General features: G+C 39.1%; 1 protein-coding gene across 2 annotated transcripts in view; it reads left to right on the top strand.

The window, feature by feature from the left end:
- The window catches only part of LOC137176846 (NLR family CARD domain-containing protein 3-like), a 376,610-nt gene that overhangs the window by 17,288 nt on the left and 335,067 nt on the right, over nt 1-24,255 (top strand). The window contains exons 11-17 of one of the 2 annotated variants that reach the window (XM_067582826.1): nt 2,444-2,617; nt 8,591-8,637; nt 8,792-9,390; nt 14,076-14,210; nt 14,639-14,685; nt 15,026-15,240; nt 17,321-17,762. The exons of the other annotated variant lie outside the window; for it this stretch is intronic. Of the exons in view, the coding sequence (XP_067438927.1) occupies nt 2,444-2,617; nt 8,591-8,637; nt 8,792-9,390; nt 14,076-14,210; nt 14,639-14,685; nt 15,026-15,240; nt 17,321-17,739 (1,636 nt within the window). The 3' untranslated portion in view covers nt 17,740-17,762. Of the gene's footprint in view, nt 1-2,443; nt 2,618-8,590; nt 8,638-8,791; nt 9,391-14,075; nt 14,211-14,638; nt 14,686-15,025; nt 15,241-17,320; nt 17,763-24,255 lie in introns of those variants that run through there. 2 annotated transcript variants of the gene reach the window in all.

Below are 24,255 nucleotides of genomic sequence, written 5' to 3'. Positions count from 1 at the left end.
CAGTTGTTTGCATCAATTTTTAGCATCAGTGGGTTAACATCAGTATGTTCGCATCAATTGTTAGCATTAGTGTGTTAGCATCAGTGGATTAGCATCAGTTGTTTGCATCAATTTTTAGCATCAGTGGGTTAACATCAGCATGTTAGCATTAGTGTGTTAGCATTAATGGGTCAGCATCAGTGGGTTAGCATCAGTTGTTTGCATCAATTTTTAGCATCAGTGGGTTAACATCAGTATGTTAGCATTAGTGTGTTAGCATTAATGGGTCAGCATCAGTGGGTTAGCATCAATTTTTAGCATCAGTGGGTTAACATCAGTATGTTAGCATAAGTGTGTTAGCATTAATGGGTCAGCATCAGTGGATTAGCATAAGTTGTTAGCATCAGTTGTTAGCATTAATGGGTCAGCATCAGTGGGTTAGCATCAGTTGTTCGCATGAATTTTTGGCATCAGTGGGTTAACATCAGTATGTTAGCATCAATTTTTAGCATCAGTGGGTTAACATCAGTATGTTAGCATCAATTGTTAGCATTAGTGTGTTAGCATCAGTGGGTTAGCATCAGTTGTTTGCATCAATTTTTAGCATCAGTGGGTTAACATCAGTATGTTCGCATCAATTGTTAGCATTAGTGTGTTAGCATCAGTGGATTAGCATCAACTTTAGCATCAGTGGGTTGACATCAGTATGTTAGCATTAGTGTGTTAACATTAATGGGTCAGCATCAGTGGGTTAGCATCAACTTTAGCATCAGTGGGTTGACATCAGTTGTTTTCATCAATTTTTAGCATGAGTGGGTTAACATCAGTATGTTAGCATTAGTGTGTTAGCATCAGTGGGTTAGCATCAGTTGTTTGCATCAATTTTTAGCATCAATGGGTTAACCTCAGTATGTTCGCATCAATTGTTAGCATTAGTGTGTTAGCATCAGTGGATTAGCATCAGTTGTTTGCATCAATTTTTAGCATGAGTGGGTTAACACCAGTATGTTAGCATAAGTGTGTTAGCATTAATGGGTCAGCATCAGTGGGTTAGCATCAGTTGTTCGCATGAATTTTTAGCATCAGTGGGTTAGCATCAGTATGTTAGCATGAATTTTTAGCATCAGTGGGTTAACATCAGTATGTTAGCATCAATTTTTAGCATCAGTGGATTAACATTAGTATGTTAGCATCAGTGTGTTAGCATTAATGGGTCAGCATCAGTGGGTTAGCATCACTTCTTTGCATCAATTTTTAGCATGAGTGGGTTAACATCAGTATGTTAGCATCAATTATTAGCATTAGTGTGTTAGCATCAGTGGATTAGCATCAATTTTTAGCATCAGTGGGTTAACATCAGTATGTTAGCATCAATTATTAGCATTAGTGTGTTAGCATCAGTGGATTAGCATCAATTTTTAGCATCAGTGGGTTAACATCAGTATGTTAGCATTAGTGTGTTAGCATTAATGGGTCAGCATCAGTGGGTTAGCATCAGTATGTTAGCATCAGTGTGTTAGCATTAATGGGTCAGCATCAGTTGTTAGCATCAATTGTTAGCATCAGAGGGTTAGCATCAATAGGTAGCATCAGTGGATTAGCATGAATTTTTAGCATCAGTGGGTTAACATCAGTGGATTAGCATCAATTTTTAGCATCAATGGGTTAACATCAGTATGTTAGCATTAGTGTGGTAGCATTAATGGGTCAGCATCAGTGGGTTAGCATCAGTATGTTAGCATCAGTGTGTTAGCATTAATGGGTCAGCATCAGTTGTTAGCATCAATTGTTAGCATCAGAGGGTTAGCATCAATTGTTAGCATTAATGGGTTAGCATCAGTGTGTTTACATTAATGGTTCAGCATCAGTGGGTTAGCTTCAGTGTGTTAACATCAGTAGGTTAGCATCAATTGTTAGCATCAGTGGGTTAGTCTAACCTGAAGACTCTAAACAGAAATAGAGAACAGGAATATTTGTGCTGCTGAGTCTCCTGAGTTTTGTTCAGCACAACCTGAGAAACACTGAGTTTTGTGTGATGAACTTTATAGTTTAGTGGATTAATGCACTTTAATCCACTTTTGGACGCGGCTCTGCTCTCTTGGCTGTGTGCAGTGAACTGATGTCCCTCTTACATTACTTCTGTAACAGTCAGATTACATTAATTCTCTTTATCCTCCTGCTAACATCGACTGTAAATCCACATTTTAAAGCTGAAAACATTTTCTTCCTGGGGGGTCATGACCCCGGACCTCCCTAGGGGGTTCACATCTAAAAACATGCTGCTGAATCATCCCTCAGCTGCTGACTTTTCCCATCTGGCTGGATGCTCAACTTTCTGGAGCTCCCTGATTCAGTTCATCTTTTAGTTAGTTAGTTAGTGTGGAGACAGTTTGTTGTTGTATCTGACTGCACACAGCAGGACTCTCAGACTGTCTGACATGTGTGTTGTTTTGTGTGTTTGCAGCCTGTCAGGATGTCTGATCACAGAGGAAGGCTGTGCTTCTCTGGCCTCAGCTCTGAGCTCCAACCCCTCCCATCTGAGAGAGCTGGATGTGAGCTACAATCATCCAGGAGCCTCAGGAGAGAAGCTGCTGTCTGCTGGACTGAAGGATCCACACTGGAGACTGGAGACTCTCAGGTACACTCAAAAAATATTTAGGCCTAATATGTAAGACTTATGTATTTCAACTACATATAAAATTTCCATCCATTTGAATTGCATAGTTTTGACATATACAAACTAATAAACTGAACATGAAGCATTTTTATAATTCAAACATAAATTAAACAAGCAGGAATGAGAGGTTATGTATTCTTATTAATAAATCCAATGTGTTTAAAAGAAATAATAACCAGGTTTATGCAATATCCCTAATTTACTTAAAATGCATCAAATTAATGCACTTTAAATGAATAAACCCAATGTATTTTAAATGTATCATTTTGAAAACTATGAACAGTGTTTCTGCTATAACAGTAAATGCCAAAAATAACGCCAAATATCCATTCATTCAGAAATCTGTGAAGTCTGTGTCGTTGCCATGGAAACTGCAGGTTGCGTAGCTCCTTTTAAAGAAAAGGGCAGTACGTGAGCGAGTGTTTGAGCGAGAGAGTGATCGTCAGAAAAGTGACGGTGAATGTGAGCAGAGAAGAGGAAAAGGTGAACAGTAAGGTCGTATTCAGACCCAATCAGGTGTTGCGGCGTTCAGCCGCAGGGTGGCGTGGAGGTGTGGGCGTGTCTATTTGTCCTCCGGAACATAACCGCTGTGAAACAATCAGAAAATAACGTTTTATTGATCTGATTCACCGGCACTCTCTCTACCAGCGCTCCCTCTCTGTCTTCATTCACTCTCTAGCTCGCTCGACCACTGCTGCTGTCTCTCTCTCTTTCTCTCGTCTTTTTTACAGTACAGACTAAAGTGTGTCAGTCAGTTAATAAATGCTGCAGCATGGGGGTTAGCTCCAGAGTTAGCAACAATAGGTTAGCCTAACCTGACGACGCTAAACAGATGAATAAAAGCAATGTGGAACGGAGGAATGTGTGGCTGCTAATCTTTAAAAAAACAAAACAAAACAGAAAAACAAAAGAAAATACCGTTCTTACATGCACGAGGTTAAAGAAAGTGCTCCCTTTTCAAATATTTACTTATTTTGGCACAGTTGACCACTTAGACAAATGCCTATAAAGACAGGCAAACAGTTAAAGGCTAATTTAAGGTAACCCTGAACTATGATTAGTAATTTCAGAAGCATAACAATTCCTAGAATCTAATCTTGAAATTAGAATCAAAAACATTGTGAAGGCTCAGGTGAGGCCAATCGGCCTTAAACACTTTGCTGCTTGTTGCATGACCAAGAATATACTGTATATTATAAACAGACCTTTCTGTAGCAACAAGAAACTCTCTTACAAACTGTGCTGAACAATTGTGTGGAACTAGAGATAGACAGGTAAACCATGGTGACTGTACTGCTTACATCACATTACCAATTCAAGAAATCCCTGATATCCATTTTCTGAAATTTGCTGAGACCATAATTCAGTGTAGGAAATTAAAAAATATTTGGGGGGCAACTTTTGCCCCCACTGTCTAAAAAATTGGGGCATTTACTAAATTTTGGGGGCAAAAATAGTAATTAGTGCATAAAGTTGCTGTTTTTAACGTGAAATGAGCGCAGATTAAAATAAATACAGTAATCACCACCTTGTGTAACCAAAACCTCCTCAGTAAACACCGTCTCATTTGTAATAATTGTCTACATGTTCTAACTACAATAATAAGCAGATGAAAAGCAAATGAATGCATCAATTTCCTTTCAACAACTAAGGTTTTATTTAGGAAGAACCTTCAGTATAAACCACTAGATGACAGTATAACATAATGATCTTGAGATCATGACGATATTTAATTGGTTTGATCTAATTAAATTGACCAAAAGTTCTGGTTGGGGGGATAATGTCATATTCAGACCTCCTACAAGTCAAAGCCAGTCTACCGTTGTCATTGTGGGTCTGATGCGTTGTATGCCACAGTTTTACAATATTACAGACTAGTAGCTACAAGTACTGTCAAAAGAGCCTGAACGAGTGTAATATTCCTTCTTTATTGATGCAGCTCTGGAAATGCCTTCAGCTGAAGGTTTTTTAGCATTCTTTATTTCATCTCCAAATTTATCCCTGCTGAGGTTTTGACCAGGATGACATGATGAAAATAACATAATAGACTCGATTATCCAGCACCGCCTCATTGGTTAGTAAAAATATGTTGTAGATTTGGGAATAAAAGCTCATTTCACTCGATGCACTGAGCCCATTAATGTTAGTTGCTGCCCTTTTTACACAGCCTGTTGAAGGCGGGAATGCTGCACCTTTATTCCGCCTCGCTGTTCTGTATAAAAGGTCTGGACACGCAGCGGGGGGCAGAGTTGCTCCTCCAATAAGCCGGCTACGGAGGTAGTCACAGCCGGATGGACGTCTGTGTGAAGCTTCGGGATAGCTGGCATGGCTGGACAGGGAGCTGACGCTATTGTGTTACACATCATGCTGGGATGTAAAAGCACACACGGTGGCTTAGTGACGGATCTGCTTTACAGCTATAATGCGGTATATCTGGATAAAAAAGTGAGAATATATGAGATGAGAGTATAAAACAGCCTCTGTAAAACTGCAATGATCACCCCACCGGTCGGCAAGACCCACGTATATGTATTAACATTAACGTTAGTTAGCCAAATTACTAACACTATATTGGCTAACGTGCCAGACAAAAGACACTAGCGTTAGCGTTAATATTACTTATCATAAGCAAATCCATTATGTTTGCTGGCTTGGTGCCGATGAGCCGAACACTTTTTTGACCTGTTCGCTTCCTTTGATAAAGTCGTGATTAGTTTTTCACGGTTCCAGGCTGTTTTTGGGTGGGTGAGCCCTGCATGCCTTGCAGTAGAGGAGAGTCGTCTTCTTCATTTATTCGACACCGAGCCAGTCTATTTTCCATTTTTAATAGTTGAAGCCGCAACTTTCTTTGCCGTCTTCTTGGTCTTTGTTTTGCTTGCTGGTGGTGGTGGTGGTGACGGCCCGGGACTCAGGTTGCTTTCATCGGGTGGAGCAGGTAGAGTTTTTGTAAGGAGGTAGCGGTCCATCCTGGCAGCGAACTTCACTGCAGGTGCAGCAGGAGTGCAACACCTCTGTCAGGTATCGTAGTGCGTAGTGTGAACAACAGCGCTGTTTGTGTTTGTGTGTTGAAATTGAAATGAAATGAATTGGATGAAAATAAAATGATAGCATCATGTAGAATCAGGATATTGACCTAAACTGGTAAAGATAAAATTCATTTAATGAAAGTGATAGTTGGGGTTCTTATCTATGGTAAGAGTTCACACTTAGCATAGATAGAAATCCAGTACACTCTTACCATCACTGTATCACTACGCTACAATTTCAACTACAAGTTGTCAGAACAAACAGTGACGAGTGCTCTGTTGTGTCGAGCTCCAGAAACAAAGTAGTTAGCAGTTAGCAAGCAAGAGGGTTGGGAAAAGATCCTGGACAATGAATCCCAAAACATGTGTTGTGCATCCTTCAAAAACTTTTCTCAGCTGTGTCCACACTTGAAATAGTAACACTGTGTTTTAAGACAGGGAAGCAGCTGATGGGTCAAACTGGAGAATCTATTAAACTAGTAAGTAGCAGCTAATGTCACTATATAGGTAAGAACCTGAACTATCACTTTGAACATGCAACAAGCAAAAACGGAAAATGAGCTGCTGTGGGCAGGGTCAGCAACACAACATATTTTAGACACTTAAAAAACAGGTCCATCTAAAACAAACAATATTAGATTAAGTGTACGTTATAATATTTTCACCGCTTTACTTTACCGTCAGACTTTTCTGAAAGGAAACTGCCTTTACATCATAAAATATTGCCCTATCCAAGCAAACCAAACTCCATCGCCTCCATCGCTCCATAGTGACTTCAGTGTTTTAAAAAGAACAGTTTAGATTCACCAAAGTCATACAGTAACACAAACTGTACTGAAAGGAAAGCAGATGTGCTGTAGTTACTAAAATGACTGATTTTGCCTATGGGGTTTGGTTGTGGTGATGATGTTTTTGATTTTTACGAGAGTTAAAAGTGCTATATATATTTGTCTGGAAAGTACATCCTTCAAACATACAGGTTATGGTTTCATATTGCCTAAGATGTTGATTTACGGGACTAAAATAGTCCTTCTCTGTTGAAAGTTCCTGGCATCCACACGCCTGACAAGAAAATGTAGTGAACTGAACATGTGGTGTTTCTAGATTCCTGTGTTTTTGATATATGTGACTCAAAAGGTTCTTCCACCTTGTGAACGTACACGGACAATCTACATATACACACGGATACCGGCGATTGCTGCCATGGAGGAAATGTTTGAGCCTGAAATGTTTTAGCAACTCATACCTAGTAGATAATGAAATGTCACACACTTTACACGGCCACATTCACATATCTGTGAACACAGACAAAACACATCCTATTAGTTGTGGGGTCATTAACTACACACTATGTGATGATCACATTACATTATACTCTAAAGTCTCATGTGATTGGCTGAAAAGAGACATGTGATGGTCAGAAGTTACAGATAATTCCCCTTCGAAAAAACAACTTTAAATGAAGCTGTTGCAGGGAAGTCTCATAAAGCCCACACACCAATGCAGTCAAGTTCACACATGACAAGAGCTTTGTAAGTGCAAGTTCAACAGTCTGCAGGTAAACTATACTACACATGTTCTCAATGTGTTTACAACATACTTACAAGATGTCAGAGGTTGCCCTGGCATTCAGCTTCATGTCAAATGATGTTGAATTAGGTTCCTGTAAAACACAAACTGTTCTAGTCAGACACTCAATGTATTTGTACTTAACATGTAATTCTACAATATAATGACCCTTTTACTTATCAAATCATAAGCCCAACATGAACCATTTTGACTTTCTTTTCTTTTTTTTGGTGGTGTCCAGGTTGTGCAGCAGAGTTTGGGTTTGCATCCACCATGTGCAACACATGTACAGGCTAAATTAGCATCTGGCTATTACTGAGTTTCTGAATAGCAGTGTCAAAAATATATGAATTATTGAAAATGATCCTCTGGCACTTTTTAGTCCATGTTAAAGCTCACCTCTCTGGCCATATATTTCACACCTTCCTACATAAAAACACCTTCAGTCTACTGCTACTGACTATTTCCATCATTAAAATTATAATATATATTATATACATTCAGAGAGGATTCATTTATTTCTATTGTAATTTATTGACATTACATGAAGTAAATACAGTGGCGTCCTGGTTGGTTTTGATAGGCAGATGATGTGTGAGACAGTATCAACTGCAGTAATAAAACATGCACTCACACTGAAAACTGTCAGATGAACTACGTTGAGTATGGATGGAACTCACCAGTAATCAGCCTCGTGCGAGTGTCTCGTGCTCGCTCGTGCTGCGCTGAGGTGGTTGTCAAGATGGTGGCGAGAATTCTGACGTATCTGTTTAGAAACGATTCCACTTCCTGAGTTTGATATGTAAACCAATCTCACACGTTTGAACTCATTGACTTAAACCATATTCAAACCATGTTCATACGTTTTAATTGATTACATTTCATTATTTTTAGAATTACAATATTTCTGCAGATTTTATGAGATTTGAATAAATCCATTTTCAAATTGTGATGATTGAATGAAAATGACAGAAATCCAAATGCTTAATAATAAATGATGGCATGAATGATGTTTTTGAGTGTATGGAGAGACAATGTCTGATAGAGGAGGAAGAGCTGGAAACATTTTCTCTGTCAGAGCTGATCACACATCTCAACTCAATCTTTGACTTTTTGTTATTTCTAACTGAAGTTTCCTGTAAATGTTGAAAGTTCAACCTGATTAGATTCAATCAGGGTTTCAGAAGGATTGGGATACTGGATTCAGATTGGATCAAAGTCTATCAAAGCCCAACCCCACATTTGAACAGAATAATCAAACAGTAGACTAGAGCGATGTAACGTCCATGTTTGCATGCTGAAAGAGAACGTGCTGCTCTGACCCCCCTCCTCCTTTCAGCCTGCAGCCTGCTGGAGTCCGATGGTTGACACCAGGTCTGAGGAAGTGTAAGTGTGTTTTTCATTTCATTCATGAAAACAAAGCAAACTTCAACCTGTGACATCACTCATTCACATCCTACTGAGGATGAAGATGATGTCATCATCAAACAGATGATAGATCAATAACTGCAGCTGTATTGTGTCTCGTTCTCTCCATCAGATTTCTGTCAACTCACACTGGATCCAAACACAGCATACAGATACCTCAAACTGTCTGACAACAACAGGAAGGTGACAAATGTGGAGGAGGATCAGTCATATCCTGATCATCCAGACAGATTTGATTTCTGGTCTCAGCTGCTGTGTAGAAATGATCTGACTGGTCGCTGTTACTGGGAGGTCGAGTGGAGAGGAAGAGTTGATATATCAGTGAGTTACAGAGGAATCAGCAGGAAAGGAAGCAGTAAAGACTGTAGGTTTGGATGGAATGATCAGTCCTGGAGTCTGTTCTGCTTTAATGATGGTCGTCACTATGTCCGTCACAATATGAGACAAACATCCATCACCTCCTCCTCCTCCTCCTCCTCCTCCTCCTCCTCTGTCTCTAACAGAGTAGGAGTGTATGTGGACTGTCCTGCTGGCACTCTGTCCTTCTACAGAGTCTCCTCTGACACACTGATCCACCTCCACACCTTCAACACCACATTCACTCAGCCTCTGTATGCTGGGTTTGGAGTCTACTGGTCTGGTTCAGTGTCTCTGATCCAGATGCTGCACAACTCAGCAACGGAGGAGGAGCTGTACCTCAACAAAGACGAGGTATTGGAATCCAGACTAAAATGTTTTTATAGCCTCAGTATTCCAGACAACATTTTATACACATTTTCCCAAATTCAGTCACATCAGAAACTGCCAGTTTTGCCCAGTGGCCCAGAAAGCATTTTCCCCACACACAAACATTATAAAAGAGATATCCATAAAACTGTTGACAGGACACCTCCAACTGCATAAAAGGTGAATTATGACTCTTTCCAATATGAATTTTTATTTGTAAAACTTTCCTCCAGCCTAAAAAAGTAGTTTTAAAATCTGTGACATCATCTCAATGTAAAGTTTATGGGCCAGCGGGAGAAACACTACTGAGCATGTGCAGTGGGCAGCACCCCCCCAAAAGTTAGAAACTTTTATTGGCTCATGCTCAAGCAACTGAACAAAACAACTTCAACAAAATAGATAATTGGGGTGAAAAGAGGGAATTCAAGATTTCAGTGGAAATATTTGGTAATAAGCAGAGGTAGGGAACCGGGTCACAGGACTTGACTGGACTCACAAATTTGAGTACTTGAGACTTGCTTGACAAACTTTGATAAAAGACTTGACTCGACTTTGACTTGGTATTCATGACTTGAGACTTGACTTACACCTGGGATACACAGCCTGCGTGAGCAGTGCGTGTACGTCACAGAACCTCTTGCTTTTCATTTCGGCGCCTATGTTAACAGGTTTGAGCAGCCACACAGCCGCGTGAGCCGCCTCATCTACAGATTCGAGGTCTCGCCTATTTTTTTCTGCGTCACGTGCGCAGTTATCAGCAAAAATAGACAGAGAAAATGATCTGTTAACAGTCATATTAACATCATACCAGCAACATTACACCTTTCACTATGGTTTCAATGTCTATCTGTACAATATGTCAGACATGTGTCACCGCTGCGGATCAGCCTGTGCGGTGCACCCCGGGGCAGGGAGTCTCTCTGGTGGGGAACTCCAGCATGGAGAGCCGATGACACATGGAGCTTCTTTTCTCAACTCCTGTCACTTTCTGTGATATTAGTTCAAACCAGGGCTCCTGTCTGTTGTTTCACCTGATTCCAGGTGGAGATTTGGTTTTGTTATTTTCCTTATTCATTGTCAGTTTCCCTCCTGACAGTTTGGAGGTTTGTTTGTCGGAGTGTGTTTGGCTCGTTTGGGGAACTTGGTGTCGTCTGGAGGGATTTTCTTCACTTGGAGCGGTGACAGCAGGGTTTAACATTAGATTTTGTTTTCTCTGATAAATATAGTAGCTTAGCTACACAGTAACCAATAAGTATTTTGTATTTAATTAAACTGTAAAATGTCAATAACTTTAACACTTACCCATGAAGCAAGCTCTGGATGGTCTGGATGGTTTGTTTTCAGTGAGATGTAATTGAGTTTATAAAGTGACTTTGCTGTTGTAAACTTTGCTGTTGCTGCTCTAGAAATAATATTTAGGTATATTTCAAATGTAAATCAATTCTAATCCTGTCCTGAGTTTATTCTTTTCAAAAAACTAATAATTCAAAAAAACCCAATTCTTTAGTGATGAAAAAAACAGTAAGAGTATGAACTGGGCCGATAGGGGTATGGATCAGATAAAGATCAAATCCTAACGATACCCATCCCTACAGGTGTTTAATGGCTTCAGCCTGACTTTAGGAGGATGAGCAAATTGCTGTTCTAAACTTCATTATAAGCCTCGTTTTACTAATGTTATTTTGTGATTACTATTTTTATGGTGCACGGTGCGATCAGTCACAAAAATGTGAAGGATTACTTCAGGCCATGTTACACTTCTTCATGCTAATGCCTGAGTGTATGGTGTATTGAAGCACTTTCTTTTATTAACAAATTGTGCAGTGTTGTGTTGCACCATTACAAATTTAGTGATAAATATTCATCTCATTCAATGTATGATTATATTTTGAATACTTATTGAATTGTTGAAATCATATTCATCCACCACATGATTAGATGCGCTTTGTGATGACAAAATGTGCTTAAATCGTAAAACACAGACTTCAGGAAAATTAAAACGGGAAATTTGGCAGTTGGGAAAAAATAAAACAGATTTCATCGGGCCCTTTTATGAATACAGCCAAAGGGAAAAAGCGGACTTGGAAAGTGTTGTAATAGAAACGGTTTACTGGAACACTCATTTTGGTTTTAACAAAAATACATGGAGAAATACATTGGCTAATTTGTGATTGTTGCTCAGACATGTTGATTAATTAAACACCTTTATTACTGTTGGTGAAAATTCCTTTTTAAAGAAGAACCAAAGTGTCAGTAACAGTTGAGCTTAGTTAATAAGAATGTTCTGTAATCAATCCAAACATTCATCTTTGACATTAGTGGGAGAAATATTTACTATTTAATGCCATCTGTCCCCTTTTCCATGAGTGGATCAACAGCAGAGTTATTATTGCATATGTGTCATTAAGACATGAACATTATTTATAAGCTAAATTAGCCACAGCTTGTCCAACAGAACTGTTTGTGACTGTCAGGCATCATTTTATTATGAAAATCCTGTCAGCAGCATCCTGAGCAGCACAGAGACACACAGACAGGTGAGCTGTGATGTCATAGAGACACAGACAGGTGAGCTGTGATGTCATAGAGACACAGACAGGTGAGCTGTGATGTCATAGAGACACAGACAGGTGAGCTGTGATGTCATAGAGACACAGACAGGTGAGCTCTGATGTCACAGAGACACACAGACAGGTGAGCTGTAGCCTCTCAGGTGCGAACCATGGTACTAGGGCTCATTCCAAATAATGCTGCAACTTGGTTTTGCGGAACACCAGCTTGAAGTTGCCCTATCACACAGGCCCTATTCAGATCAGTCAAACGTGGCATGGCGATTCTTAGAGCAGACACCTACTGACCACTGTAGCCGGGCCCATGCTCACAGCACCTGGGGGTACCAGAAGCTCAAAACAAGAATCAATAGCAACAGCAAAATAAGCTGTTTGGCATTGGTAGAGAAGATTTGGCAAAATTGTCATGGGTGCAACCCACATACTCAGCTCTGCTGCTCATCCCACAAATGCATGTTCCTTACAAATGTGGCTCCATTTAAAAGGGAAATAAACAGGCTTTCCAACGGTATAAGATTTATTGCCAAGAAGCATCATTACAACAAAGAAATAATCTACCAAACACACATTTCCTTACTTTTTGTGCTAAGTTTAGTTGAGATTGTGTCTGTGGATCCCTATGAAGTCTGTTTCTGACTAAGCTCTGCCCACCAGTTTTGATTCCACTTTGAATGCACCATGGTGTGTTCACTCACTTATCAGAGGTTCAGAGTGAAAACAGCCCTGAGTTAAAACAACCCAGGAAGCTGTCTTGGTAGGGCGTGTTGTTAAGGTACAGGTGAGACAGGAAATACCATCCAAGAAGTCTAATCATGCATCAGAAGGTTTATCAGATGCCAAACGCTGCACAGTGGTTTGTAACCACTCAGACAGGATTTTACATCTCTGGAGAGTTATCATGGAGACTTCTGTTGTGACGATCATGAGGTAAACCATTGAGATACAGTGTTCACATTACAAAAGAATCCACCAAGAATGTGTATTTGCATGTATGTGATTTGTCAACACGGCTTCTTGCTGGAGGACGTCACATTGTGTTGCAGCAAACGTTGAACCAGGTTCAACTTTTTTGCTGGACGAGCCTGCATTGTGTTTCTGTAGCTTGCTGTATTGCTGGACTGCCTCCATTCAGATGAATGAGAGGGCTGTGTTTTTCTATACAGAGCAAATGTCTGGAGGTCTGAACGCAGCCTTAAAAAGTGTCAGGTCCATCTTTGTCAGAGCCCTAATATCAGTCTCAAGCTGGTCTGGAAATTTTAAACATTCATTTGCACTTTGCATTAGGAACCGTTGCGTTGGCAAAATGTTTAAATAAAATCTGAAAACTCCCAGTATAGTGGGAGATTGTCACTTCAGTTTTTGTACACATTAAACAAATGAGATATGTTAATCAGGGAGTGTTAGAGGAGCTGGTAGGGGATTTTGTGACTTTTGGACGGAGCCATTTCCTGTTTTTCTCTGTTTTATATCATTGTAAATTCAAAATTTGGCGTTTTTGTCTGTTGGTCAGACAAAACAGGACACTTGAAGACATCACCTTGCACTCTGGGGAACTATAGTAGACATTTTTAAAATTTTCTGGTATTTTCTTCTGCTTTATTCTGATCTATTTTGACTGTTGGGAAAGATGATGTGTTTCGTCACTGCAAGAATATTCTTCAGTTTGAATCTCAGTAATTTCTGTGTTGAGTTTGGATTTTCTCTCTTTTCTGTTCAAATTTAAAATGTTGTATTGACAGTTTTTGCAACACAAGAAAGTTTGTTCCACTGCAATGATTGAAATAGTAGGATAAAACATACTTTACAAATCCAATTTACCTTTGGTTTTGTTTTGTTTTTTTGTTTGTTTGTTTTTTGGTTCAAACTTGGTCTTGATTGAAACATGACTGTGCTTGGTCTGGAACTTTTTACAATATTTCTTTGCCATTTTGACTTTATTGGAGGGTTTTCCAGTAGAGACTAATGGGAAACATGTTGAGAAAGTCTCTGTCCAGTAGCTTTCTGTGTGAGTCTAACCCACTGGGCCACAAAGATGTTCAGTGAGAGTTTAACACCTCCTGTGTGTCTTCTCCACATCCGATGGCTCTATTCTCCCACCAGATCCACCCACAGCCAACACAACCCTCAATGTGTCTGAGGACATCAGAGGATCAGCTATATCCTGATGATCCAGAGAGGTTGAAGCAGCAGCAGCTTGTGTGCAGAGAGAATCTGACTGAGACAAGTTACTGGCAGGTAGAGTCAATACAAATGTCCTTTTTTTTACTTTATTAATTTATTATTGATCAGACTCAGGTTTCTCCAGAGGTTAATACTCCTTATGTCTAAACTCCAAACATGATTTCCTGTCATCTGTATTATCTTCAAGCCCTCGTTTCCTCTCCTCTCACTCTCTGCTCCTTCCTCCTCCATCAGAAACTCCTCCTAATTCATTTCTACCTCCTCATCTGTGAAACCCCCAGCTGCTGTCCAACAGTCCTGCAGGATAATTTCACTGAAGAATGTAAAGTTAAAGAGCAACTGATCATTTAGTCGTGTGAAATAGTGATAATCAAGTGATGAATAAACAGTGCAGAGTGCAGGTGGAGTAGAAACTGAAGCAGTGATGATCATGTCCTGATGGTCAGTTTCTGTAACTAATGTTGTCACTTTCTACATTTTAGGACTTCAGACCCACAATGCTGACTGAGTCTGCAAACATTTCATACAGGTAACCAAAACATAAGACGCAGATTATTCCTTTCAGTGATGACATTTCAACTCCTTTCAGATAGTTCCACTCTGTTCAGTAGTTTAATTTATTTAGTGCTCAGACTCAACTGTTGTTTAAACTCCCTTCAGTGCACTTCACATTGAACACTTTTCATACTCTTCATACTCCTGCAGCTGCTGCTTCAGTTCAGTTTGCTCTCCAGCTTTTTAAGCACTGCAGCAGTCACAGCACATTTTCTCCAGCAAATTCATTCTTTAGTTTTTATTCCTTCAAACCAAGAAAAAGGCTGGATGAGTTTGTTTTTGTGTTGTGTATTCAGCTCCTCTGTGTCCTACAGGTTCAGGAGTCCTCGTCCAGGTGTGTTCCAGTGTTCTTTGACTAGACTGGTGTTTGTTATGACTCAGGAGGCGGAGCTGCGGTACAGGACTGTCCAGTGGGATGAGAGCCTCTTGCAACCAGCTGGCAAGATGGCTGCAGGGCCGCTGTTCAACATCCAGAGTCCTGACGGTGCTGTCAGTCAGCTCCACCTGCCACACTGTGAAACCATGGATGGTAAGCTGATTATTGTGCTTTGTGAGTTTTATTAAAACAACAGTTAAACTCCTGTTAGCACCCCCTACAGGTTGCAGAGTTCATTACAGCCCCAAGATGAACAAACATTCACATGATTTATCTGTTCTTAGTCTTACCAACAGTGGAGCAAAGGAAAATAAAAAGGGTTCATCATCTGGGGAACATGAATGTGTTAAGTAAATTTCAGGGAAATATGATGTTATATAATATCTTGTATATTAGTGGAATATTTCCCCTGGTGGTGGCACAAGAGAAAAGCACTGAGATCCTCTCGGACTGTGAAAAAAGGATGAATCCTACAGACTTTGGTGGTCCTCAGACTCTTCCTCTAGTGGCACAATGAGGTTGACATTTGTGGTTCAGAGTGAAATATCAAAACAACTATCAGATGGATTGAGATTCATTTTACAACATATATTCAAGGTCCCTGAAATATACATTCTGTCCACTTTGGTAATCTGCTGACTTTTCCTCTACTGCCACCACAAGGTTGACTTTTTAGTTATATATTGAAATATCTCAAATATTAGATGGATTGCTGTAAAATTTAGTTCACACATTCATGTTCTCCAGATGAATTGTAGGATGAATTGTGGTAACTTTGATATCCTGACTTTTCATCTAGTACCATCATCATGTCAAAACTTGATTTTGTGCATTTTACTTTGGTTTATCAGTTATTCTTTCTGTTTAGTGATAATTAGCACATGTTAGCATGCTAAAACCCTATGGCAAGGTGGTACATTGTGAACATTATACCATCTAAACATCAACACGCTAGCATTATCATTGTGAGCATGTTAGCATGTTGATGTTAGCATTTAGCTCAAGTAGCCACTATGGCTGTAGACTCTGCTCCTTATCATCTCCTGTCCTTAAACTCCCTTTAAAGAGCAAAAGAAACACTATTCAAATATATACAGTAAACAGTAAAATAACTTAAACTAAGATGAAATAGGTTATGTAATCTGTGAAATATAAAATAATGCAAATTAAAATCCAGATTAAAAGGGTGTGTTTCAAGATAATCTTTAAGAAAATACATTGTAGCAGTGCTACAGTCTAACACTTAGCATCAACCCTGGCATGGAACATCCCCAGACCATGTGCTGACCTGTCATGGATCTCCTGGAGGTGTGGGGCCACAGTGGTTATTTACAGTAAATTTGTTATTTTATTTATAGGAGAAAAGCTGTATGTGCAAATACTGTATAATTTTTGACTGTGCATGCATAGATGATTGAAACGTGGGGAAAAATTGTTGACCCAGTTGGCCCAAATTGATGCCCTCCTTGGCCAGAGGTGCTGCTGATAAAGACCTGCTTGGCCTGTCATCTCACAGCATACAAAAAGCATGGCATTTGGAAAGATACTTTGTGTATATTGTGACACACAGTTTAGACTTTTATTTAATTTTTTAATTTAATTTTATTTAATTTCACAAAGAAGTTATATTTTAAAGCAAAAGAGTGTGTGACTGAGAAATTAGCATATTTAAATACCTGGTCCATAGCTTGATGTGTTGGGACAGAAACAGATTAAAAAACATTCAAAGAATCGGTCCTTTTCCACAGCATTTTTCCAGGTTTAGAGTTGTGGTGGTAAAACAGAAACAGAACAACCCAAATGTAATTTTCTCTTGTTCAATGCAGGCCAGACTGCCCATTATATTTCAATGTTTCTTGATAAATGTGATTTTGTCTTTAGAAGACAGTTCATGAGGTCACATGTCGTCAGGATTTATTATCTAGGAAACATGAAAATACTAAAAACCTTTATCTATATTCCTCATATTTTTCTTTTCTCCTCAACCTAATATAATTAATAGGCAGTTTAAACAATTTATCCCCCCCGCCTCTCAAGTCCTCACAGGGAACCAAAAGGAGTCACAATCCTTCACCGGCTTCCCACCCACCAACACTGACAGTTGTGTTGGATTATTTGCCTGACCTGGGAAACTGTTTAATTCTTCACTGACCAGACTGAGTGACTAGAAATCAAATAAAATGAGCACTAATGTATAATGAGATTGTTGTTAGTAAAATAAATGTTTTCACAGCTCCGCTCCTTGAAAGTCTGCTGTCTGTCGTCCACATCGCTGATGATGGAATGAGCATCCTGGAACCGGTGGCGATTACAGACACTCATGTGATTGTGAACGTCCCTCACCTCTCTGCTTTTGGCCTGGTCTGGGATCTCGTTAACAGGTTTCTGAACAGCACACGAATAATTAGTGGCCAGGTTCTGCTGTTCCTCCGACCTCTGGACATATGTCATCAAATACTTGATGTATTTCTGCTGCCAGCCAACATTCCTCTGAAGGAGGTAAAACTATCTGTCATAGAGTATGTGCTTACCATCAACCTGAACTTATGTTTTAAACCACAGCTGTTTCCACAACAGGCTGAACAGTCAGCCACACATCACTTCTCTATACCTGTTATCAAAACTTCTCAAGCTGTGGTAAGAAAAGTATGATTGTCCAATCTGAACTGGAAATCTTCAGATTGTTTTTTTGTTTTTAATTTTTTTTCAGGGTTATCTCTAGAGTGCATCATTGTCTGTCACAGAGTCACTTGTGATACCACCATCAGGTGGTGTAAATATTGAATAGTGGGCTAATTCTGAGATATTTTTTCAGAATAACATTTTTACAAGAAACCTTTCTTGTTAAAATTAACAACATGTATCTGTATCTATATTTTCAACATAGAACTGCTTCTGTATCTCCTGGACAGATAAAAAGGGAAATCCTTTACAAACATAACAGTGTGATATTCTGCCACCGCAGTGATAGAGGCTTGTTTACTTCCACCTACAACTCATCTATATATATGTCCAGCATGTACAAAATAGAATATGGGTAGTGCAAAGTAATCATTGTCTATCTGAGAATAAACACCATAATAAAAATGTTGTGTCACTGAAGGTTGAAGACCAACAAAGAGAAGCTGAGTACATCAAGATCTCTTCTGACTGTCATCTCAGCATTGGTCAAAGTTACAGTGTTCACTGTGATGAGGCCTCCACAATACAGCCTGAGGTGAGTCAGTTCTAAAACACTTCTAATAGTAACAAACTTAATTATTATATGTACAGTTTTGGAAAATAGATTCACGATCAGAGTACTGGATAAAAAGTTTTTATAAAAAAAAGGTATGAAAATGTTGCTTTGCTACTGATTTTCAGAGTGCAGATTTTCGCACAAAGTATGGACCAAATTTCCACCCAACATTTGAGGTTTTCCTCACTACAAACCAAGAGAAAGTGTCTTTGATGGTCCGAGATCAAGGGAAGACACAAGTGTGGAAGCGTGATGTGTATCTGAAAGGTAAAGCTTTCACCTTGCTGTAGCAGCACTTCACTTCAAGTCAGAGTTTAGAGCCCAGTTGCAATCCACAAGACATTATTGTTGTAATAATTAATCAAAGCTCCACTTCTGGATTTGTCATGTGGCCTTCAGACAGTGTTACAGAATTCTGAGGGCTTGTACTTCATAAAGTAAAACAATTTGTTTTAGATACATCTGTCTGGATGAAAAAAAATATTTGGTCTGCTGAATGATGGAAAAGATTTTTCACCCATTTCCTTTCTGAATCAACAAAAAGATGACAGCTGCCGGCCACCTGGATAGGAACCTTAGTCGCACTTTGAGAAAATGGTTAAAAATCTTTATCATTCAGTGGATTAAATATGTTTTCATCCAGATGGTTAGAAGAGTGTTTGAGGATTCTTGAAATACATTTTAGAAAAAATGTATGTTATAAATGATGATGGTTTCTCAAATATCACAGCTTAATTATCTTTAAGAGAAACTGATGGTTATCTCTGTGTCCATTTATGTAAAAAGTGGCAGTGTCACTCTGCATTTTATTGAATGTAAACATGATGTTAGCCATCTCAGATTTATGGGCATACAGGTGGTTAATAAGCCCAAACATGGAGGAAGTAGGTACAGACTGTTGCTCCAGACAGAAGCTTTCTGGGTTGATTTTTTGCAATCTCTTATACCTAATGGCTGAAATGAAGATTTTTCTTTTGTAAAGAAGTTGTTTCTGAATTGCCAGCTACCTGGATAGCCCCTCCCCGTTTCCTGCCACATGGAGATTTTGTTAAAATGTTCATCATTTCAAAAAGGTCTCTCTTGGGTTATTTAACAACAATCTTTTCTCTCTTCCAGTTCCAAGAAGGGGAAATCTAGAGAAGAATCTCCCAGCAGAGGTAAACAGTCTTGGAAGATGACATTAAAGGGGACCTCTTATGCTTTTCCTTATTTTCTGTCATATGTATAATGTTTTCAAAGGGAGATATTCACACATCCAGTTATCTCAGATGCAGGTGCATTGGAAAGTGTCACAGCCTTGACAAATGAAGATCCCGGACACTGCTCTTGCTGAGCATCGCAATTTATTGATCATACTAACATTTTGGTTCCTCTGGATCTTTTTCAAGAGTGTTTTCATATATATAATGTTATAATGTCTGATGCTCATGTTAAACATGGCCAGAGTTTCAAATAATGAGGTAAACATGTGAAAGTAACCCCTGTGAGTAAAAAGCTCAGGCTTCAGACTGCTCTGAACATTCGCTTTCCAACAGTTTTTTCTACTTTCGGCACAAACTGACTTAAACTCATAACGGATTTCTTCACATGGTCATCTGCTCAACAGACACAGCGCACCCATAAGTGCTCCAGTGTGTGTCGGTCAGCTGCTCTCATTTGTTAGTGCTGGAGTTCACTGCTCTGCTCCACTAACATGATGGTGTTTTTCCATTGTTTTGGGGCCATGACTCCAGTCGAGCTGGCACGTTGTGAGTGTTTTCCATTACACAGCATGGTAAAGTAAAAATAAGTTGTTTATCTGTTGGAGGTGTGCTGGTTGTCTGCAGCTCTTCATAAAACATCACTGTGGCTGTTTCCTCCCTGCATTATTTTCAAAGGATCCGCTGAGCAAAGAGCTCCAAACATCTCCAGATCTTGTTGTTTGATGTGTTTTTTGTATTTTAACTCCCACAGTTTTAACTCCTCAAGCACATGTCCTGCCTCAGTGTGTTGCCACAAGCCTCCTCTCTCTCAAAATGTAAAAACATTTCACAGAGGACTTTTCGTTTTTGAGATCTAAACCTTAATTGATAGAGAATCCCTGTCATGTTCTCATTGACTGCAATACAGTCTGCAGCCTGTGTGTCTCCTCTCACTCCGGTTTCTTAAACTTACAGATTCTCTCTTCCTTCAAACACTTTTTACACATATCATTCATTCTCATGGTAAACTAGTCTCGCTTTCACTAATAATGTACAAATCTCTGGGCTTCAAGCTCTAGTTTTAGACAAATTATTACCTAATATGTACATTGATATGCTTATTAAACACATCTTTTCCTGTCAAAGGAAGCATGTATGTGTAGTCCAGTGGTTTAAGATCACGCCACATTAGAGTTTGTTTTAGATCCACAGACTGTGAGTTCACACCCTGCTTAGGGCAGAACTCAGGAAGATGAAAAAAGGCATATGCCCACATGTGCTGTCAATCTGTTGATTTAGACTGCAACCGATAACATTCATACAATTGAAAGATTAAACACCAAAATCTGACATGGCTTTGTTGTTTGATAAGTTAGCTCTGTGCATAGCATGTCTGACAGACATACATGATTATGTAGGTTCAATTCCACCTATGGCTGATTTTACTCTTGGTAGATATTTCAATAGAATTTAGCTTCCAGTGATGCAAACTAAATCAGCTTTCAGCAATCACACACAGTTTCTACAGAAATTGCATTTTCTAGTTAATGCTTACAGTTTTTTACTATTGCTAAAACACAATTTCTGAAACTAGGTCCTTTGTCGAAACTCTACACACAAAAAACAAAATGCAAAATATCTCACATCTCTTGCAAAAGCACACTCCTCATTCAAAACTATATAAACTCCTCTAAAAATTGTATTTTTGCATCACAGCTTTATGCATAAACACCAAATAAATAGCTCCTTCCACATGCCAACTGCACACTGATGTGCTAAGTATAAAACACTATTATCTGGTGTCTTTGGCATTTTCATTTGTGGGATGCTGTAAATATAGACTATGAACACTGCAATGGGGAAACAAACCATATTTTTACTATCAATACACATATACTCATAACAGTATCAGACACAATTATTTTAACTGAAAATGACATGAACATAGTTACTGTATTGTACTGTAAAAAAAAAAAAAAAGCAGTATATTGCAATTACAGTCCATCCCGTCTTCGATGTGCAGCTGTTTCATTCGAAGTTGATGCTGCTTCAGAAGACGGATCTCAGATCTCATCTGTGACAGTTTTCCCATTTCTTCTCACTTGTCCTTTCTCCACTCCTCGTCCTCTGTGTCCTTCTCCTCCTCCTCCTCTTCCTTGTCTTACTTGTCCTCATCGTCCTTTCACTTGAACAACTCCTCCTTTAACTCTCTCCATAATTGGCCTCCATTGCCGTACACACCAAAGAGCAAACCTGAATCTTATTTATAGTGTTCAAGCTCTGATTTCTAAATGATCTAATTGGTTACAGTTATTTTCACATGTGCATTCTGGGTGCAGGTGATAATTGAGTGTGGTATTTCAATGGCAGTGTGTAGCAAAAAACACACACAGAATTTTAGTTTTGAATGATGTGTCTAATGTTGATAACTGTGTGTGGTTATTTGCAAACAGTGTTTTTTAGAATTTCAAACTTAGTGTAAAACAGACAATGTGCTTATGGTTTAGCGTACCTGGTCAATAGATAGGCCACATGAGTTAGTGGTTTCAATAATTATGCCACAAGTACCAGTTTTTGTGTCTTGACAATTGTAAAAAACTGTAAAATATAAATAATTTACTTTGCCAACTCTTAATACAGAACAGAAGATCAGTGACTGTGTTTTACCGTAAATTATGCAGCTCTACTCAGCTCCAGTCCCTCATCCCTCAGTTCCAGCTTTGGCTCATCTGACTCCAGTGTGGTGTTTGTTTTATGATCCCTGAACACTGGTATGATATATCCAAACAGATATAACACCACTTAGTAAGTTTGTATCTGAAACTTTGTGTCTCAGTCTGCACTTGATTGCTCACGTGAACACACCACAACCACAGTGGCTGATTGGACAAGACGCGCACAATGCATCCTGGTACTTGTAGGCAACCTGCAAGCAGGAAAACCAGAAAAACTCAGCATACTGAGAAATTTATTGCGTCAGTTGACTACACTCCCTTTAAGTTTTTAGTTTTAGGGAGATCTTGCTTTGAGCCACGGCCAGGCCCAGAGGAGAGTCTCGTGCCTTGTTCTGCCTTAGACCACTCCCTCTCTTAGAAGGGAGTCTGTCTGCTGAGCAGTGACATTCTTTGTTTTCTTTGATTATTTCTTTGTTTGTATGCATGTGTGTGCATGTGTGTGTGTGAGTATTAGTACAATGTGTCATGTGTGTATCCAAGTTGATGTGTGTGTTGCAATACAATGTGTTGTGTGTGTGGGAACATTGGAATGTGCGAACTAGCCCAGTCCCAACAAGGACATGAATGGGGACCACCTTTCTTTAAAAACTATGACGTTGTTGTTATTGTAGGCAGCGATTTTTTTCCCCATTGATATGTATTCTGAAAGAAGGTTGGTCCAATGGTTAATATTAATTGACATTTTTGATTTCCAGTTTAAGAGAATCAGTTAAAGAAATGAGCAAGTTGTTCTTGTGTTTATTTGGTATGTTGATTTCTGAAGCGTCTCAGACAGAGCTGTGAGGATGAAGGGATTCTGCAAGAATCCAAGATGGTGAATAATTTTTGTGTTACAGAGTCCCAAAAAGAGTAAAACCGGTTGTCAGACCTGAAGTGTGTGAAAATGGTTATCGGTTGTGCCTATTGTGCATTTTGAGCAGGTGTCTATCTTTACCAGTCCTATTTAATACATTTTATATTAAGTAATATGTTTGCTGTGGCTGATTTTGTGTTGGGTGTCTGTAGCAAAGTTATTTTATTTATTTCTATCCAGAAGTCAGTTTAGGGAGAGATGGTTACATCAGTCTTCAACTAGCTGCTGGGGATGTTACAGAATTATCTGAGGTTAATAAAAGTCTGTAGAATTTTGAGGTTAGTTTATTTAAATTTGTAAATTGAATTATATCATTAGTTGTTTTGGAAGGCTCAAGTGGGTTCTACGTTATCTTAATTTTTGTTTTGATTATGGATTTAAGTTGTAGGTATTCTATAAACTGATGTCACCCAACTCTGTGCTTCTGTATAAAGTCTTTGAGGTCTATGAACTGATTGTTGTGGACAAGATGGTGAAGGTGATACCTTTTTGCGCCCATGTGTGATAGTGAAGAGGGGAGCCGTGGAATTAGAGGTTGGGGTTGTGCCAGATAGGAGTGCATTTACATTGTGGTGGAGTAAAATTAAAAATCTTGATGACTTTCCATCAGGTTGTCAGAGTTCTGTTGTGGCAACTGCAGTATTTTTAAAGCAGGGATGTTGTTTGATGGTTGTGTTGAGGAAAGGTAAATCTGAGAGTGAGATGCTTTTGCAATATGGTCGTTCCAAGTCTATCAATGAATGAGTGGTTGGTTTGATGGATCTATTTAGCGAGTTATTGTATTTGATTTGCCAGGTAGTATAAGAAGTTTGGAGCGTCTAGCCCACCTTGAGATTTGCTTTTTTGTAGGATGGATAGTTTAATTTTTGCTTTTTTATTTTTCCACTAGAAATGTGTAATGAGAGAGTGGATAGATTTGAGCCATTTATCTGTTGGTGTGACAGGCAGCATTGAAAAGTAGTAGTTAATGTGGGGGAGTTTTTTCATTTTGACAATTGCAACTCGCCCTATGAGGGAGACAGGTAAATTCATCCAACACCTAAGGTCATCTTCTACTGTTTTTATCAGTATAGTTAAAATGAAACAACTCTGATACCTAGGGGGAAATGTCAATATCCAAGCATCTAATGTTTCCATTGTGAAGTTGGACTGATGAGTTCT

Source organism: Thunnus thynnus, chromosome 24 (assembly GCF_963924715.1).
Source record: "Thunnus thynnus chromosome 24, fThuThy2.1, whole genome shotgun sequence".
In the NCBI taxonomy this organism is placed as follows: domain Eukaryota; kingdom Metazoa; phylum Chordata; class Actinopteri; order Scombriformes; family Scombridae; genus Thunnus; species Thunnus thynnus.
This window is presented reverse-complemented; position numbering and strand designations above follow the sequence as displayed.